The following is a 20120-nucleotide window of genomic DNA, read 5'->3' as shown; positions in this document are numbered from 1 at the left end:
TACTAAGAATAAGCTTGCTCCCAAAGAAGAAATATAAGAAGACACCTCCCCCAACTCCTTTGCAGAAGTGGGAGGGTCCACAGGTATAAACATCGCCTATATGTCAGACTTTAAAATATATTGATAGTTCGTGGAATTTTTTTCTCTTCTTTTTAAAAATTATATCTTCTTAAAATTATTTTTATAAGGAATGGTTCTCTGGAAGGGGTAGTAATTTAAAATTGTAGGTAATATGCAAACAAAAGAAAGCAAAAATTTATTTGTACAAATAATGGATACAGGGACACTGAAAACACTGGGGACTACTCAGAAGAGATGAAATAAAAGTTTTCCTGTTAGAGAGAATTCAACAAACTTTTATTAAGCACTTACTACTACTGAGCCATAAGAAATAACAAAAGGGTTGGTCTCAGAAATTTGGGAAGGCTTGTATGAACAAAGACAAATAAAGTAAACAGAACAAGAATAATTTATAAAATAACAACAATGTGAAGACAACTTTTGAAAGCCTTAAGAACTCTGATCAATGCAGAGGTCAACTATGATTCCAGAGGGTCAGTGATGAAGTATGCTACTCATCTCCTACAAAGAGATGATGGACCCAAGAAGCAGAAGTAGGCATACCATTTTGGACATTGCCAATATATAAAAAATAAACTCTTTGATTGAAACAAGACAAAATAAAACAAGTTTAAAGGGTGACTGTTGGTGAGCACTGGGCTGTGAAAACAGGAATCTCTTGTCTCCCAATAATACTTAGACATTACCACTGGTACCTGAATCTTGCAGGGGAAGAGCTAAAGGATTTACAACAATTTACAACTAAGGAAGTACATGAATGCAAACCCAAGACTATTATGAATGCTGGAGCTCTCTAGTTTTCCCAGGTTCCATAAATTCATTATAATTTTGTATATATATGACACAACTCAAAGGAACAGCAAGTTTGCTCAATTAGGACCGCCAAATAAAGATCACCAGCATTACTGAATGATCTAACAGCATGTTGGGCAGCTAGGTGGTATGATAAGTAGAGTGCCGGACCTGAAGTCGGGAAGACTCATCTTCCTGAATCCAAATCTGGCCTCAAACATTTACTAGTTATATAACCATGGGCAAGTCACTTACCCGTTTGTCTCAGTTCCTCATCTGTAAAATGACCTGGAGAAGGAAATGACAAACCACTCTAGTATCTTTGCCAAGAAAACCCCAAAGAGTGAGATATGACTGAAAAATGACTGAACAAAAACAATATATTATATATTACATAAGTTTTCATTTAATCATTGCCCCTGGCAAGTAAACAGAAGCAGCTGGCTGTTACCACAGGGCTGCCACATCTGCACACCGGCTTCACAAGCTAGTCAATCCTTCCATTGTTTCAATTATATAGGGATGTTTCCACCTCTACCTTTCTCAGCCAAAAACATTCCATCCCAGCACTCTGTCTGTTGTTATGCCAATACAAGCCTATGTTATCTCTGTCTCTCATAAAAACTCAGACATTTGAGCTAGATAGGACCTTAGAAATTAATCTAATGCCTTCATTTTACAGATGATGAAACTAAGGACCAAGAAGAGGAAGTAATGACCAAAGTCATTGTCCTGTCTCACCTGACCTCAGAAAGTGTCCAACAAGGAAGGGTGAAACTAGTTGGGAAAGAAATACGCATATTTCCCATGGCCATATTGAGCCTTGGAGCATTTATGACAATGACCATTGTCCAAAAAACAAATCCATGGGTCATTTTAAATGACCAGATGAGCAAATAAAGTTTGTACATATGGTATTAGGTTATAAAAATAATTAGGCAAACATCATCCAAGGGGTTGTGGTTTATAGAGGCAGAAAGCCATAAAGTAAATAAGATAAACCAATAATAAAAATAGTACAATCAGGAATCTGGAGTACGGTTCAGAGCTGTCAAACACTTTCAGGCTGGTGTCCTGAGTACACAGAAACCGGATTAAAACATAATTGGGAAATATTTAACAAAATAAATACAATAAAAAGGGATAACATTATATTTTAAAATTAAGTCAGTATGTGCCTCACAGGGATCTTTGTGTAAGGATTAGTGCACCCACCCTTTCTATTTGAGTTGACACCATTGGTGTAGAAAACTAAAGGGCAATTTGAGCCACTCTACATAACTCTACACAATACATACACTAGAGCTTAACACAGGGAGCAAAGGGCTAGTCATATCTCCCCACTACCTAAAGGTGTTGTGACATGTTACAAAGTTCATTAGCTGATGGTACTTTACAAATCTTAGAGAAGTGATATATTAATGCTACCTATTATAACTACTTGAATAGCAATAAATAGACCCAAGGTCTTATAACTTCTGCCCCAGTGCCCATTCAATACTATCCTAAGCCACTGACAATGGACTTTAACCATCTTCCAAACATGCAGAACCTATATTAGCATAGGGATAATACCAGTTAAAGTTTAAATGTTCCTGAACCAAAACTTTCCCAATTGTCTGACCATGTCAAAAAAGCCTAACCCTGAAATTCAAAGTCCTCTATAGTTAGTCCCCAACCTATTTTTACAACTCTGTCCCAAAAGACATGTAGTATAATGGATGGAAAGCTGACTTCAAAATCAGGAAGATCTATATTTAAATCCTCTTTCTGAAAAATATGGACTGTATGACCATGGATAAGTTGATAAGATCTAGTAAACTCTCTAAGACTATAGGTCACAGAGAAGGTACCAGCCAACATTAATAGAGAACGCTTCCTCCTCTAGAAATTCCTTATGAAAATAAAATCACAAGTCCAGTTCTTCTTGTCCCATAAAAACTTTCTTTAAAATACTCTATGCTCCATCTGAATTAAATAATTCATTGCTCTCCAAATATACCCCAATATATATTTGTAAATATGCACCACCAAGATACCTTGCTTACACCACTGGCACAGTCTCATTCATTCTTCCAAGGATTGGCCCCTAATTACATTCAAATGGGAGTTCTTCTCCCGACTGCTCCATTACAAATATCCAGGCTCTGGCTCTTGCACAACCATGCCAAACAAGGATCATCAGTTTCAGGAGAATGTCTTGATGCTCCTTTATAACTGAATAGGTAATGTCGGCTGATAACAATGCAATCATTGCATCTTACCCATGCCAATAACTGCCTGCCTCCAAGGATCTTGATCCAGTGACAGTGCCTCATATTTGTAATTCACTGCACCACAGGTATAGCTGGCATACTGCTACATTCAATCCTTTTTCAGTCATGTCCAACTCTTTCTGAGCCCATTTGGGATTTTCTTGGCAAAGATACTGTAGTGGTTGGCCACTTCCTTCTTCAGCTCATTTTACAGATGAGGAAACTGAGGCAACCAGGGTTAAGTGACTTGCCCAGGGTCATACAGCTAGGAAGTATCTGAGGCCAGAGTTGAACTCAGAAGATGAGTCTTACTGACTCCAGGCCTAACACTCAATCCACTGCATCACCCTCTGTTCAATTGCTACCCAGTCTACAAGATCCAATTTAAATGCAACTCCTCTATTAAGTGATCTCCCTTTAATCAGAATTCTCATAGTACTTTGTAACTCTCTTCTGTTGCATTATATATTTTTATGTCAATGCACAAGCCCTGTGAGGTACATAGAATCATAAACTCAGAGGGATTTCAAAGATCATCTTAGTCCAACACTTTCTTTTACAGATGAGTCAAGTGAGACCAAGAAAGGAACAAGAGACTGAGTCATAACTATCTTTGTCAAGTTGAATTGAATTAAATGGAACCAAGGTCACAATGAAATTAGTTACTATGGGCCTTGCTGGGTAACAGAAGGTCCAGGTTTCACCCACTGTTCAGCTGGTATCCTAGCCTGCATTGCTCACCTTGAATCACCACCTTTCATGCTCTCCTCCAGTTTCTTCTTTAGTAACCCCTGCCCAAAGTTTCAGGACAGGATGCAGGGCAGCCGCTTGGACCATGCATTGAGACATATGATTAAAGTGTTTCAAGCTTCATTAAATACGACTGTAATTGGATAGATTGCTCCGTTGAGGTGATGATAATTACTTCACTGTCTCTGACTAGAATATAAATTCATATCTATTTCTTCATAAATGGCCACTCCTTGAACACATCCCTATTTTTCAAAGAATTCCACTGATAATTTTCAAAGTAAGAAACATTGCTGATTTACATACATGTGTGTGGTTCACGAAGTAAGTTTTATAAATCACTGTTATCCTCTCCCAGCCCTTTCCAAAGGGCCTTCAGCCCTAGTTAAAAGTCCTTGTGACAAAGGGCCTATTACAATGAATGGAAAGGCCATAAAAACATCAGTACATCTGACACAAAACTGGTATATTACATAATAGTGTCTCACATAGAATCCAGGATCTCATTCATCAAAAAGGATGTTCCCTTGCTAGATTCCATTCTGTGTTTTTATAAAATCATCAGACTAAAGAGACATCACACATTGTCACTTTCCATCAGCCCTGGAACTTAAAAATTATAGAATAAAATTTTGCTCAAAGGTGGTCCCAGGAAACCATCTACATCTATAGGCAGGTAGGAGGAAAACGAGGGGTGTAGGATGAGCACATTACAAGTAATGGAAATTGAAATTGGCTAAGGTCAATTTTAATTATAAATTATTTGTTAGCTTTTATTTTTTATGATCATATCACCTTCTTATCTTAAAAGAACTTGGCAAAATCAATGAACATTAGTGCTATGCCAAAAGGCAGATTGTCACCCCTTGTCAGATCTGGAACCTGAAAATTTTGGAAGAAAATTTATCACTTGAAAATGAGCCAAGGCAAGCCAAGAGGGTAGAGTGGAGGAGAACAGAGTTTTCCCCGCAACTACTTCAACAATGATCTAAGAAGACTGCAGGATTGAGTCGTGATCAAGTCAGAAATTGAAAGTGAAACTACAGTAGGTAACCCTTCCAGCTTAGCAGAGACACCCTGAAAATTAGCATGTACTATATAGAAATTAATGACTCCATATGACAATAAGAAATATTAAAACAAAGTCAAGGGGCAGCTAAGTGGTGCAGTGGATAGAGCACTGGCCCTGGAGTCAGGAGGACCTCAGTTCAAATCTGGCCTCAGACACAAAATACTCACTAGCTGTGCGACCCTGAGCAACTCACTTAACCCCATTGCCTAAAACAAAAAAAAAAAGTCAAAAAAATTTTTAAAAATATGTAAAGTGTCTCATATAAAAAACAAGTGACCTGGGAAATAGATGGAGGGATGATTCAAGAATCACTGTGTAATCTTAAAGCCATGACCAAAAGAAAAATACTAGTTAATTGCATTTCAAGAAACCACAAAAAAAAAAAATTGCCCACATCATTGAAACCAGTATAGAATACAATGGTCATCTCAAACCCCAAAATGAAGATTCCCAGGAACATGTTAGCCAAAATCCAGTGCTTCCAGAGAAGAGAAAAAAAAATATTGTAAGCACGTAGAAAGAGTTGAAGTATACAAGAACCAGTCAGGATGACACAAGATTTAGCTGCCACCACTTCAAAGAAGTGGAGAGGATGGAATTCTATAATCAAAAAGGCAAAATATATAGGCTTACAGACAAGAATAACTCACTCAGTAAAACTGAGTAAAATTGCGGAGGTATGGGGGCTTCAAAGGGGGAGGGGGGAGAAAAGAATGGGGGGACACAGACCTTGAATGAAATAGATGACTTCAAAGAATCTCTGATAAAAAGATTGTAGTTGAATACAAACGTGAAAGTAAAAAGAAACATAAAGAAGGTCAACATAAATGAGCAATTGGGACTTTTTAAAAATATTCTTATTTAAAGTTTTGAGTTCCAAATTCTATCTCTTCCTCCCCTCCCCGCAGCCTGAGACAGTAAGCAATCAAATATAAGCTATACGTGTACAACTACATTTCCATATTAGTCAGTTTGTACAAAAAGACTTGAAAAGAAAAAAAAACGAAAGAAAGTGAAAAACAGCATGCTTTACCAGGGGTGGGGAACCAATAAAATTTATTTTTAAAAATAGAAAGTAGATTGGAGAGTAGAGGAATGGAGAGTACCATAAAAGTCAACAAGGTTTCTTTCAAAAAGCAATTAAGAACATCTGCTGACCCCAAACTCCTCTACTTAGATTCATCTTAAATTGACCTAATTTTATGGAAATATAATCTTAACTAACCACAGTAACCCATATTTTATTAGCAGGAAGTTCTCAATAAATGTGACTTGTCTCCAGCAGGACTGGAGTGGCTTTCTTCACATACTATTTGAATCAAGGTTTTCCTTAAGTTAAAACAACAACAACAAAAGTACCTAGTTGTGTTGTTTGGGGGTTTTTTGGGGGGGAGGGGGGAGACAGAGTTTTGTGTTAGTCTTTTCCTTGCTTTATCATACTCTGTAGTTCAAAGTGAGGCAACTAGGATACAATCATTTCCTGTAAAGAAACATCTCCTTCCATCTCAACACACAGCCCTACCAGAGAGATACTGTTCACATTGTAAAAAGGTGTTAATTGTAATGTTGCGATCCTAATGGTGATTGTAAAATTTCATGGTTTTTAAAATGATACAACCCTGGAGACATGTTCTAAACGAACCCGAACAAAACGATGTTTGGAAATGAAAGGTTGCCAACATCTATACTTTGCCCTTTGGAAAATATTGATCAGCTGCCATCAACTTTGATATAACAGGAGAACACCGCAATTTTGACTGTATTCTGAGTAAATGCCTGCCTATTCCAAATCATGCTGAGCTTCTACATCTCCCAAGGAACAAACTGGAAATTAGCCAAGCCACAACCAATCCTAAAGCCAGGCTCCTAGAAAATGTCCCTTACAGATAGCTAGCCTAATCCATGGTGGGACACCATGATTATTTACTCCAAAGATTCACCCCTTCCATTTATTAGCTCTCTTAGTCTCCTATTTTGGATCATTTCTGTGCAGGTTGTGTCTTCCCAGTAGAACAAAAAATCCTTGAGGGCAGGGACCTTTCTGTTTTTGTCTTTGGATCTCCGAGCAAAGTGCCTGGCACCTTGTGGGCATTTACTAAAAGTTTGGTGAATTAAATTGAAAACTGTTTTGCCAATACAAGTTTGTGAAAATAACATCTTCAGAAAGAGATTCACTGTTGGTCATGTAATACATACTGAAGGAAAGAGGCACTTTGTGGATTAACATAGATGTCCTAGCAGAAGAAATAATGATGATGACAACAACAACAAATAGCTAACATTTATATAGCACTTACGATGCGCCAAGCACTGTGCTAAGTGCTTTATAATTACCTCATTTGATTCTCACAACAACCCTGGAAGGTAGGTGCTATTATTATCTCCATTTTACAGTTGAGGATACTGAGGCAAATAGATGTCAAATGACTTTTCCAGAAGGTGATATCTTCTACTGAGGACAGAGAGGAATGAGAGGACCATGAGAGCAACCCTTTAACAAGACACGAGTAAAGATAAGACAAGAGAACAAAGGACTAAAGTGTAGAGCACAGCATAGCGTTGGAGTGGTTAACTGTAGAGTCAAGACTTCGAAGGGAGGAAAGTAAAATTATAACAGGAGAGATAAAGAGGAGCAATGTGATTAGAAATTGTGGTGAGGATAAGGAATATATATTTACAAGAAGTAAGGGAGACAGAGAGTTGAGAAGATAGGAGGTTTTGACCCATCAGAAAAATTTCAGAGTTTTGGGTCATGGAGGTGGAACTCTTATGGATGATGGTGAGATCAAGAGTATAATCAACCCTGTGTGTGGCCAATATAGTGACAGTATTTGTTATTAGAGATGAGGATGTTAATGAACTAAGGCTAGGGTGTTTGAAGGGATTCTGGCAATAGAAAAGTTCCCAAATTGGCTGCTTGGTTGTCGTCCTTCCTTCTCAAAGAGGACCAAAATAACATCGCTATGCTGGGGTGAAGGTACATGTGCGCAACTGTGGCTGATCAGACCAATACAAGCTCAGAAGGCTCTACCACATGTCGACCACAAATAGTCCACATGAATATTTGGAGTGGAGATGTCTAAATTTGTGTATCTCACATTTCTTTTGAGCTGCTGCAATTCTGCTTTGCTCATAGAGCACAGCACCTTCTTTGATGAGGGCAGGCCATGCTGGTAGGTCCTTTGCCAGCATCTCCCATGTCACACAATCAATTCTAAAGTTCTTCAGAGAGACCCTGAGAGTGTCCTTGTATTGCTTCTTCTGAACACCATGTGAGTGCCTTCCTCCCATGAGTTCTTCCTAAAAGTCTTTTAGGAAAACCTGTATTTGGCATTTGAACAACGTGGACAACCCATTGGAGTTACGTTTTCTGTAGGAGAATTTGAAAGCTTGGCAGTTCAGTTCAAGAGAGCACCTCAGTGTCTGGCACCTTATCTTGCCTGATGATCTTCAGAATCTTCCTAAGTATAAGGACAGGGGCTGGAAAGGCGAGGCAAATTGTGGGCCAGGTGCCAAACGCCTTGAGAAAGAAGAAAGAATTACTTAGGGTCTACTAAATAACTACAATCAGTATCTAGATAAGGTAATATAGATTGGACAGAACTTCAAAAGAAGGGACGTTCCTGAATGATAGGAACATCCAGGAAGGTCCAGGACAGGCAAGGGAAAGCACGGTGAACACTTATACTTTCTTATAGTCTAGTGTATTGGAAGCATGAAAAAAAATAAAACCAGCATTGGAAAGGGTATCCCAGGAGGGCAAGGGAGAGTGGGGAGAGTAACGCTCTAGTGAGTCCAAGACTAAGGAAGGGTGTGAAACAAAGGAGCACTAAGAAACAATGGAAAGAGAGGACAGAGGAGGAAATGGACTCAGGAAGGTTAGGGCAGAGGTAAATGGGGATGAGAAATAAGGGCACACACAGTTCTAGGGTATAGGGGTTTTCACCTAGGCAAAAATCAACTCAGAGTCACAGAAATCAGAAGAGGAGATAGGATGGGAAAGTAAGTACCCTTTGATTGAAGATTCGTTGACAGAGGGTGATGTCAGTTCTTACTCAATCACCAGGGTAGAAAGGAGATAGGGTAGGACATCTCGTTTCATAAATTTAGGATATTCTAAAAGTCTCAGTGACTACACAAAAATGCACTTTTAAGCTTTAGCAGCTTAAAACCGCACTAAGACATTTAGAATACTCTTGGTAAATGGATATCCAGTGGTCTGAATGATCTAACATTCAATGGCAGTTCCTTTGCCTCAGGACGCAGTCAAAAGATTTCCTGTTGCATGGAACATATATGGGCTTATCCCAGAGACAATACGGGTTTTGTTCCAGACCATTGCAATAAAGCAAATGCTGTAACAAACTGAATCACACAAAGTTTATGGTTTCCCCATGCATATAAAAGTTATATCTACACCATACTGTAGTTCATTAAGTGTGTAATAGTATTGTGCCTAAAAAAAATTTATATATTTTAATTAAAAAATGCTTCATTGCTTAAAAAAAAATGCTAACCACCATTTGAGCCTTCAGCGAGTTGTAATCTTTCTGCTGGCGGAGGTTCTTGCCTTGATGCTGATGGCTGCTAATTGATCAGGGTGGTGGTTGCTGAAAGATGGGGCGGCTGTGACATTTTCTTAAAGTAAGCCAACAATAAAGTTTGCCACATCGATTGACCTTCCTTTCACTTAAACGCTTAGAGGCCATTGCAGGGTTATTAATTGGCCTCATTTCAATGTTGTTGTGTCTCAGGGAATAGGGAGGCCTAAGGAGAGAGAGATGGGTGAACGGCAGGTCAGTGAAGCAGTCAGAACACACACATTTATCAATTAAGTTTATCCTCTTATATGGCTGCATTTTGTGGCACACCCAAACAATTACAATGGTAACGTCAAAAATTACTGATCACAGATATAATAACGTAAAAGTAAGAAATATTGAATTAATAAAATGTGACACAGAGACTCAACGTGAGTACATGCTGTTGGAAAAATGGCGCCAAGACTTGCTCAACAGAGGGTTTGCCTAATTGAAACTGAAATACGTTCAATTTCTTAAAAAAAAAACCACACATAATAAAGCACAATAAAGTGAAACACAATAAAATGAGGTATGCCTGTATTGTTCCTAGTAAGGCGTGGTGTCAAATGTCCTTCTCGGATGAGGTCCTGGTAGTTAGAGGACTAGGAGTTGACATCTGGTCCTCAGAAAAAGTCATGGTGAAGGCGAAAGACCTCTGGTATCCGAGCCTCTAATGCTGGGTAAGTCACTAACGGCAACAAGCCTGGCATTTGGACATTTGATGGTTGTGGAGGGCTAATGGGTTTTCTCATGTGATCTGATCAACTAAGACTGAACAAGCAACAGGTCCCACATGGCAATAAGGTCCAATGCAGCACTGATAGAGGGGCTGGAACACAGTTGCAGTGATTTGTGGAAGAGTAGTATTTAACTCCACAGCAGCATGTTCCTAGGTGAAGGAGGCCTAAACCCAGCAGAGCTGGACCTAGTCCTGGGATGAAGGTCAAGCTAGCAAACAGTGGAGCATGGATTCGAATCCCGGTCTTAGGATCAACCTTAGGAATATTTCCTTAGAATATTCTAGCCCAAACCACTCATTTTGTAGGTTAGCAAACCAACTGAGGCCCAGAAGGCTGGGTTATTGAACAAAGCTACACAGGTAGTAAATGACCAAGCCAGAGTTTGATTCCAGGTCCTCTGACTCCAACATCAGTACTCTTCTGATACCAAGTTCAATGCTCTTTCTACTCCACCACCATGCTTCCTCCTACCCCCCCCATCCCTGTTCACATCAGCAAAATGGGAAAAACCTAGCACTTACAGGACTGATTCCCTCACATTATTGTGAGGAAAGTGTTCAATAATAGTGGAAGCACTACAAAAATGTCAGCTATTGTTATTATTACTCTGTAAGACTAATTGACTTTATTTCTTTTTGAAAAACTTTCTAGTTGCAAATACATTTACACCAGGGCTCTAAAAGAAAGACTCAGAAAGAGATTTAAAAGTTTAACGACACATTTAATCTAAAGCAGATAGGGGAAATTGTTGACTTAAGGTCCATAGGTAAGTGAACCCAAGACCTTGACCATGGTCTGACAAACATTCATCACACAGAGCAATTGAATTCTTCTAATTCTGGAGCTGGTACAAAGGAACAGTACTTACATAACACCATCTTGACTTTAATAATAACTGAGTCTCAGTTACAGTTATAACAGTTCTCAGTGCTAAGATTTGGGTGATAGGGCTTAGCCCATACATTCATGTAAGAGTGTACCCATACAATACAAAACATACATACAATCAGTAAGTTCTCTGGCTAAGGTCAAATGGTTGAAAATGGAGATTTTTTTAAGTACTTGGGGGAGACTCAGGTCTACAAGTGAAGGCCTATCAATTATTCAGCAATTCTCTATTTTGTGGTTCAAGCCCTGCTTCCCTTAACTCTCCCTTCCTCCATCTTATTCAATTGTCAGTACCTATTTGTGAAGCTCCTATTTTCATGAAAGGCCCCATTCTAGGTACTGTAGCTGATGAGAAAATGGAAGAAAACATGCCTGCTGTTGTCACAGACCTGGACTGCAACTAGAAATCCCAGCATCTAAGATGAATTTAGATGGAGCAGAGTGGTATAGAGTTGGACCATTCCTAACTGTGGTTGAACAGAGGTCATGGGAGTTGAGGAAGTTAGGGAGCTGGAAAGCTATGATTTGGGGCAGGGAAAGCTATAAACCACACACTGAACACACTGTAGAGGAGGCATACTGACCTAGAGTGACAACAAACAAGCAGCAACGGCAATAACAACACCCACGACCTGGACAACATGAAGTGGAAGAGGAGCTAGGTCCTGCGTGAGATGGCCAACAGAGGATTCTGAAAGTGGCAGTGGAGAGCAAGAAATTTACCAATTCCTCCTGGCCCTGTGCAACAGGGAATATTGGAGAAGAAGCCAACATTGGAGAGGGTGCCAAGAGAGATGAAGTCTTCAGAAGGGAAGGAATGTGAGAAGACTGGAATGAAAGAATTAGTTAACAACAGTGGTTCTAAAGGGCAGAGGAGAAGAGGGACTAGGGAGAGTTAGTGTTGAACTGAATACGGAATGTTGGAAGGGGAAAAGATCTCAAACAGGAGAAGAAAAGTGGGCCTAGTAGAGATAGCCCTATTTGAGGAGCCATGGGAGAAAAGGGGGGAATCTATCTCCTTCTGCTTCAGTGTCCCCTACTCCCTCACCCTTAGCGCCCCAACCTCCACGGGGAACAAGTCAGTAGAGGACAACGACAAGGGTTAGGGATTTAGTCTCCCTACTCCAGCAGGAAGGAATGCACACCCCCAGGAAGGAAACAATGCCTGTCCCAGGGCTTCAATTTACAGTCTTAGCAGGCATAGGAAAAGTTTATAAATATAATACAAAGTAGAAGCACAATAATAAAATAATAAAAACATATTATGGGGGTTCAGATATGGAAGAAATCACAACTGACTGGGAAGAGGGTCAGGGAAGGCTTCATGAAGGGGTTGGCATTGGAACTAGGACTTGAAGAATAGGAAAAACTTGGCAAGGCAGACACTGTGCCTGGTTGTAGGATATTTCAGGTGAAGGGAATAACGCGAGCAGAAGTATAAGGAGTGAGAAGCACAAGGAATGCTCAATGAACAGTGAGGGAGTCGTCGGGTCTAGCCAGAAGCAGTTAGGAGGCAATGACAGTAGTTCAAGCAAGGGATAACAGGGACATGAACTGGGAAGCGGCAGTGGCAACAGAAAGGGGGTGGAGTGAAGAGATATTGTGAATATAAAATCGATAGCCTGGTAACTGATTACATGTGGGAAGAGAAAGAGGGAAGACGGAAGGCCAGGGAGAATGGTGGGCCCATTAATGGAAACATCAATCAGGAAAATGATCTGATGTGGGGTTTAAAATGAGTTTTTGTTGTGGAATTTGAAGAGCTAATGGGACAAGCTGATGACCAGATGACAGTTGTTAACATAGAAATGGGGTTTAGGAGAAAGATGAGGGTTGGAGGAAGCCACAGATTTAAGTCATGCACATAGAAGTAAATTTTTGCAAGAGTGGATTAGGTTAACCAGGGCAAGAGTGTAGCAAGAGAAGGAGGTAAAGAGAAAAACCTGAAGGAAATCCCTATGGGGGTGAGGGAGAGGAGGAGAAAAAGATCATTTTAATCTAAAACTTTGTAGTACACTTTTATAATATTTTGTATCATAATTATCTGTGCTTGTGTCTTAACCTCCAAATAAACTATAAGCACTACGAAAGAAGGGACAGTCTCTTTTCTAAACCATTTTTTTAATCTCTCCTAGAACCTGGCAAAATGTTTGCACCTGCACACAGCAGGTGCAAAAAGAAAAACTGTTGAATGAAAGAGTTAACGAATAGATGGAGAAAGGTTGGAAAACTAGTGTCATGGAAGCCAAATGAGGAAGGAGTTGGTAAATAGTGTCAAATGTTGCAGAAAGTTCAAAGATTATTGCAAAGGATTTGATAATAAGAACACTGGTGGCCTTCAAGAGAGCAGGGTTGGCACAAAAAAGCAGGTTCCCAAGGTTTAAGGTATTAGAGGGTGATGAGGTGGTGGAACCTTTAAATACAGTCTTACTCCTTTTTATTTTGATTTTTGGTGCCAATTAATTTAAGAGTTATCTTCCTTGGAAGATGAAGCAAGGTGGAAAAGCAAAAACTCAAACAATTAAATTATGCTTCTTGTTTACATGCTAATAACCTTAGAGATCAAAGCTAATGGAAATTGAGACTTTTTTGGATAAACTGTGGATTTCTTTCATTCACAACTTGTGCCCACTTCTTCATTGCTCATCTTTATCTCTTGCACAAGTCTCTCTGCTCCATTTAAGTAGAAGAAGGCTGTAACTGGAAGGAAAACAAAAGACAACAGGACTTTGAAAGGCTAGCAAGTTATTAATTGTTGCACTTGGAGTAGAAAGCCATGCCTACTGAGGAAAGGAAAAGTATAAAGATACCAATTTTTAAAATCAAATTTTGTCTACATATTATGAATGCACACTGCAAATTTTGAAGATTTATCACTTTGGTTAGCTAGTTCCTCTGTTATAGAACAGCTGTGTGCATTACTTCATACCACCTCAAATTTCAGACAATAAGGCAAAGCAGAATTCTGGAGTACAGAAGCTGATCTCATTTGACATCATCCATCCCCTTGCATCAGATTTTGGGTATGTGTCGGCTGGGAAGACCAGGGAATTCTTCTGGCAGCACAACATACAGTCTGCACGTAGGACATGTCCCCTGTTGTTTCAGCCAGGGTTTAATGCACTACAGATGAAAAAGAAGACAAGTCAATCAGCGATATTCAAATACCTACTATACCAAAAGAAGCTGTTGCCCTTTATACCAATGTCTCCCAAGTCTTACTTGACAAATGACAGTTGCCCCTTCACATCCTCCTCTCTACTGCCACCAGCCCCACCCCACTCTGCAGCCATGCCCCTCTCTTAGTGATGATTTCTCAGGGGAAGAGAATGTAGCTGGCATCAGGGCCCCTACTTTCCCTGCTTAGGAAAACATGTTCACCATCACCATGTTTCTACTTCTGCCCACCCCTAACTCCCCAGGTGATCTCCAGGCCACAACATGCTGTCTCTCAAAGCCAGTTCCCATTCCTTTTTACCGCTCTACTGGGGGCAGCTAGGTGGTGTAGTTGATAGAATACTGGACCTGGCATCAGGAAAACCTGACTCCAAAATCAACCTCAGATACTTCCCAGCTTTGTGACCTTAGGAAAATTACCTAAACTCTGTTTTCCTGTTTCCTCATCTGTAAAATGAGGATACAAATAACAGCATCTACTTTTCTAGAATGTTGTGAGGATCAAATGAAATAACATTTGTAAAATGCTTAGCACAGTGCCAGGTACATAGCAGGCTTTATAGAAATGTCAGCTATCATTAGCCATCATCATCATCCATCCATATTCATCATTTGGAAAACTCTTACATATATACCAGCAAGACACAGGCACAAATAACTACCTAATGCCTATCTCCCCCCAGGCTTTGTCCAAAAGATGCCTTGTATACTTGTATAAACTGAAAGAACTCAATACCTATCAACAAAAGGGGCTAATGTTTTCATTTAAAATCCCCTTCATGATGGATGTGCTTCAGGACTGGTTTTTTATTGGCAGCTGTGATAGGACAGGCAAATGGCTAAGAACCTTGCTTTCAGACTTCCTGGACATGAACTGGCTATTTGTCAAGTCATCCCAATGACTTACTGGCTATCCATCTTATCTTTGTCAACAAGAGACAGGGAAAGAGGTAATGAGTCATTCGTCAGAGAGGAGAGGAGGAGAATGGGAGGGACAAAGTGGAAAACATAGGACCATTCACTCCATCCCTAAAAAGTAAACTCAATGAATGACTTATTTTCTCCTCACTAAGACAATGGCAACTAGTACACTTAGTTTGTATGAAAACTTATTTCCTAAGTTTTTAGTCTCTTTAAGAAATTCAAGTGGGGAACAAGAAATATCATTCTCAGGGATCTTTCAGGATTAGGCATGCTGTGTATCTCTCTTTATAGCAGTGCAGAGATGCAAAATGTAATTCCAGCCTGTATCATATATCTTTGAAATAGTTTTCTACGGCTAAGGCTTGAATGAGCTGGCTATTGTTCACTTCCCTGAGAAACCTTCCTCATACAAGATTATCTTTTCCTGTGTCAAATTACATCTCTGCAACAGAAGACCCAGATCACAAACTGTATATCGATAGAGCTTATACAGCAGCAAAGCCAAGAGTTAGACTAATCTATATAAATGCCAAGAATTCACAAAAGGCCTGCCTGCCTCACATTATTCTAACATCAAACACTCAGGTTCTGAAGATCTTAAAAAGCAAATACAAGAAGCCTAGCCAACATGCTTAGCTGCCTCCTGTGCTGCGTAATCGCGGGAGGCCATCATTAAGCTAGGGAGCTGATCCTCCGGATAAAGGATGATATATAATATTTACGGCACACCAGTATGAAGTAGCCCCATATTCCAACTTCTGCAGCTGGAATGCTGCTTCAACATACTTGCAGACGCCTGACTACTCTGAGTCTTGTTCCTACAGCCTTCCTCATATAGTCTTAGTTTTCTTCAGCATGAGGCATTTGGGAATATGAACAGAATGTTTGACAGCTAGGGTCTGAGAATAAGGATAAGGAAGCTATCATCAGAAAGGTTCTGAGTAGTACCAGATGGTGCAGTACTATGCAGCCAATGGATAGAAGAGGCATACTAATGGATAATAAGGAAGAATCAAAAGGATTCTGAGAAATAGCAAGGTGTGACAGAAAGAATGGGAGCAAATCAAAGGACCTGCCTCTGATGCCAACTAGCTGTGTGACCACAAGCAAGCCAGCTAAGCTCTCTGAGGCCCAATTTCCTTATCCGTAACATGGAGACAATAGTAGCCCATCCACCACATGGCAGTTGCAAGGATCAAATGAGATAACGTACATAAAGCATTCTGCAAAGCCTAATGCTCGGCATAAATGTCTGCCACTATTATTTTTCTCCATCTATAAGATGATTCAGGAGAGCTGAAGGCAAGTCTCTAGGCACACATATCTTAGGAGCCAAGTAAAATCCAGCTTCCTGGTGATTTGACTAGTCTTGTCTAGGGATGATGTATGAAGGACAAGACGAGGATGTGACAGTCAGTGCTGTGCTTCAAATGAACACATGGGCATGTCTATCTGTGAAGGGACATGTAATACTACTAAGAAGCATATCATCTCAGAGCTAGAAAGGCTCTCAAAGGTTATCTAACGCCCCCTCCTTAATGTGAGAATCCTCTTTAGTTCATGCCTGACATGATTTTCCCGACTGCTCTTGATGACCCCCAGTGCATAACAACTGCTGCCTCCAGAAGCACTGCATTCCATTTTTGGACAACTCTAATTTTCGGGAGCTTTTTTATTTTTCAACATGTATTACTGATAAATCTTCCCTCTCTTTCTTACATCACTGCCACAATTTTTTTCTTTGCAGCAACTTAAAATTTGTTTCAGCACTTCTGAGTAAGTACTTATTGAAATCACCCTCATGGAAGTGCTAGCCGAAGCCAGGGACATGGATGAGATGACAAAGAGAGAAGGTGTAGAGGGAGAAGAGACGAAGGTCAAAGACAACCTTGAGGGATCCTGTGATGGGTGAAATCTGAAATAACTGAGGAGCTTACGAGCATACTGATTTAACAGCAATAAATATGTATCAATTGAGTAACAAACTGGGACCAGGTCTCCTCGGCTTGGCATTGGACCCCAAATACAGGGAGAGACAGACTTTTATGCATTTAAAAAAAAAGCTATTAACAGGACACAATATACGATACAAGACTAGGTAATCTAATTTATAATTAGAGGAAAAAATAAAGTCTTTCCAAGTGGGGAGGTGGATGAGTGAGTTTCGAGAGTTGGGAGGGGAGAGAGCAAATAGGCAGACTTTTCCAGTTGTGAAATAGGATGTCACTCAATTCCCACAATTAGCAAGCAGGTGGAATTAACAGGAAAATGAAACTTGGGTCTCAAAATGGAATCAAGTTTTACAAAATGGTGGCAGTTTGGTCCACACAATTCCCACAATTCTCACTTTTAAGAAGGAAGAACACAAAGAGCAAGTGAAGGAGCCAGAGGGTCAGGGGAGCACAAGACAGCCATATCATGGAAACCAAAGGATAAGAGAGTGTCAAGAAGGACAGGGTGGCCAACAGTAACAAATACTTCAGAAAGGCCAATGAAAATACTGCAAAAAGGCTTTGTTAACAAAGAAGATAAACCTCAAGAAGAGAAAAGCCCTGATTTATACCTTAACTTTAGAGCTTTGGTCCACTGAAAGAACTGTAATCCCTGGTTAGTTCAAGAGATCTCTCACAATGCCTCTGCTAATATCTAGGTGTCCCAGAGGACAGAAATAAGGACTGAACCGATGATTTCACTGGTGAATGGAACCTTAATGCAGAAATCCCCTCTACTGTCTGCTACTACTACTGCAGTTACTACTAGCTAGTACTACCAACACCACCACCAGTACCTTTATTATACTACTCTAATGATGACTGTGATGACCACAATTAAGAGCAGGAACTATATCATTTTTCCTCTTTGAAACCACTGTGCCTTTCATACAGTTAGTACTTAAAAGGTTTGTTGAAATAAATTGGATAACAATTTTAAATGATGAATTACCTTTTAAAAGTATTCTTTAGGAATTGTGTTCCTTCTTCCTAGATAACATTTCAGTTTATGATTAATGTTTTGAAAATATGTCCCTATTAGTGGTTAAAGTTTTGTTGGGTTTTTTTTAATCATGAACTAATACTTTATTTGTAATAATTCTACTGTAAAAAATACATCTATTTGCCAACTTAAAAAAGATAAAAGAAAAAGAAATCCCCTCTACCAATATGACTTGCCCAGGGTCACTGAGGCAGTAAAGGTTAGAAGTAGTACTTAAACTTAGATCTTTCTGGTTTTGAGACCTGCTCTCTATACACATATACATACGTTTAGACAGAGATCTCTATGTGTATACATAAAAGTGTATATATGTATATGTGTGTGCACATACATATATATGTATATGCACACACACATACAGACAAACACACACACACACACACACACACACACACACACACACACACACACACCCTCTATATATATATATATATATACTTCTCTCTGTGTGAATTTGGTTTTTCTTTTCTTTTCTAGAGATTTCCTTGTGATACACTGCAAACTAGTGAGGGGCTGGCTGCCTACCAGATACTGACATAGCCAACTGGAGAACTTAAACAACTTACCTGAGAATGAAATTTATGAGCACAAGCCAGCACAGAAAGGTTTTCTGAAGTGAGGTTATCATGGCAGATCACACAAGGCTCTTCTTCATCAACCTATATATGTGAAATACAAATCAGCATATCTTATCTTTGTTGAGCTATACCACCCTGCCCGATGTGTTCAGAATCAACGGCTCTGTCTTTTCTGTGGACCTTGTTCCGTTATCCCTTCCCTATTTCCCATACATGTTCAACTTCTCCTTTTCTGCTGATCCTTCCTTCCCACTGGCCTAGAAACAAACTTAGATCTCCTCTATATCATAGTATCTTGTCCTGACCCTGCTACTCTCTTAGTCTCATTCTCTTCTCCTTCAAAGACAAACTTTTAGAAATAATATTCTACATTCATTATCTCAACTTGCTGTTCACTAGCTCTTTCCCCAACCCGTTGTAATCTAGTTTCTAACTCTAATAAGATCAAGAACGACCTCATCAACAAAATTAATGGCCATTTTTCAGCACTCACTCGCCTTCATCTCTTGAATCGAATACTGCTGACCATTCCCTCTTTGTTATGCTTTTGTCCCTTAACTTCCATGCATTTTACTATCAAGTCTCTCCTCCAACCACTCTGACCATTCCTCTTCCAACTCCTTCACTGGCTCTTCATCTTCTGATAACCTTGCCCACTGGCGTCCTCCCAGATTTTGTCCTTGGACCTCATCTCTTCTCTCCCCAAATTCATTTTCTCAAATTCTATGTTCATCACCCTTTCTTTAATGATCACTTCTATGAGGACAACTTCCAAATCTTAACCTCTGTTCCCAACCTTTACTTTATAAGCCAATCAATAAATCAATCAACAACAACTTATTAATCATATACTGTGTCAGGCACAGTCCCATATTTATAATAGCTTGCTGAATTTCTCTACCTGGATGGCTCACCAGTACCTCAAATTCACATGTTAAACTTATCTGAACATTTTCCCTACCTGCTAACTTAATCCATTTTATGTTAAGGGTACTAACACCCTCATCACCCATATTTGGAATAATCTTTGACTCCCTCATCTGCCTCTCAAAATAACTGAGTCCCAGACAAGTATAATCCAATCAGGTGCCAAATGTTGTCAATCTGCCTCTAAGATTCATCCCTCCTCCATACACTACTCATTCTATTCCCACTGCTACTATTCTAGTTCAGGCTCTCAACACCTCTCACCTGGCAAGTGTAACAGCCTCAAGAACACCCTCTCTCTCCCCACTCCAAATTTTTCACATTGATGCCTCTATAATCTTCCTTCTCCACCTCTTTGA

The 20120-nt window shown here is 39.7% G+C and overlaps 1 protein-coding gene across 1 annotated transcript in view; it reads right to left on the bottom strand.

Moving 5' to 3' along the window:
• Window positions 1-10973: 10973 nt before the first annotated feature.
• DZIP3 (DAZ interacting zinc finger protein 3) overlaps window positions 10974-20120 on the bottom strand; it is a 114046-nt gene continuing 104899 nt past the window's right edge. Inside the window, 2 exon segments of the mRNA XM_078146687.1 lie at window positions 10974-14284; window positions 18823-18915. Of these exon segments, the coding sequence (XP_078002813.1) occupies window positions 14174-14284; window positions 18823-18915 (204 nt within the window). The 3' untranslated portion in view covers window positions 10974-14173.

Source organism: Phascolarctos cinereus, unplaced genomic scaffold (genome assembly GCF_003287225.1).
Source record: "Phascolarctos cinereus isolate Bilbo 61053 unplaced genomic scaffold, phaCin_HiC Scaffold_726;HRSCAF=1367, whole genome shotgun sequence".
In the NCBI taxonomy this organism is placed as follows: Eukaryota; Metazoa; Chordata; class Mammalia; order Diprotodontia; family Phascolarctidae; genus Phascolarctos; species Phascolarctos cinereus.
This window is presented reverse-complemented; position numbering and strand designations above follow the sequence as displayed.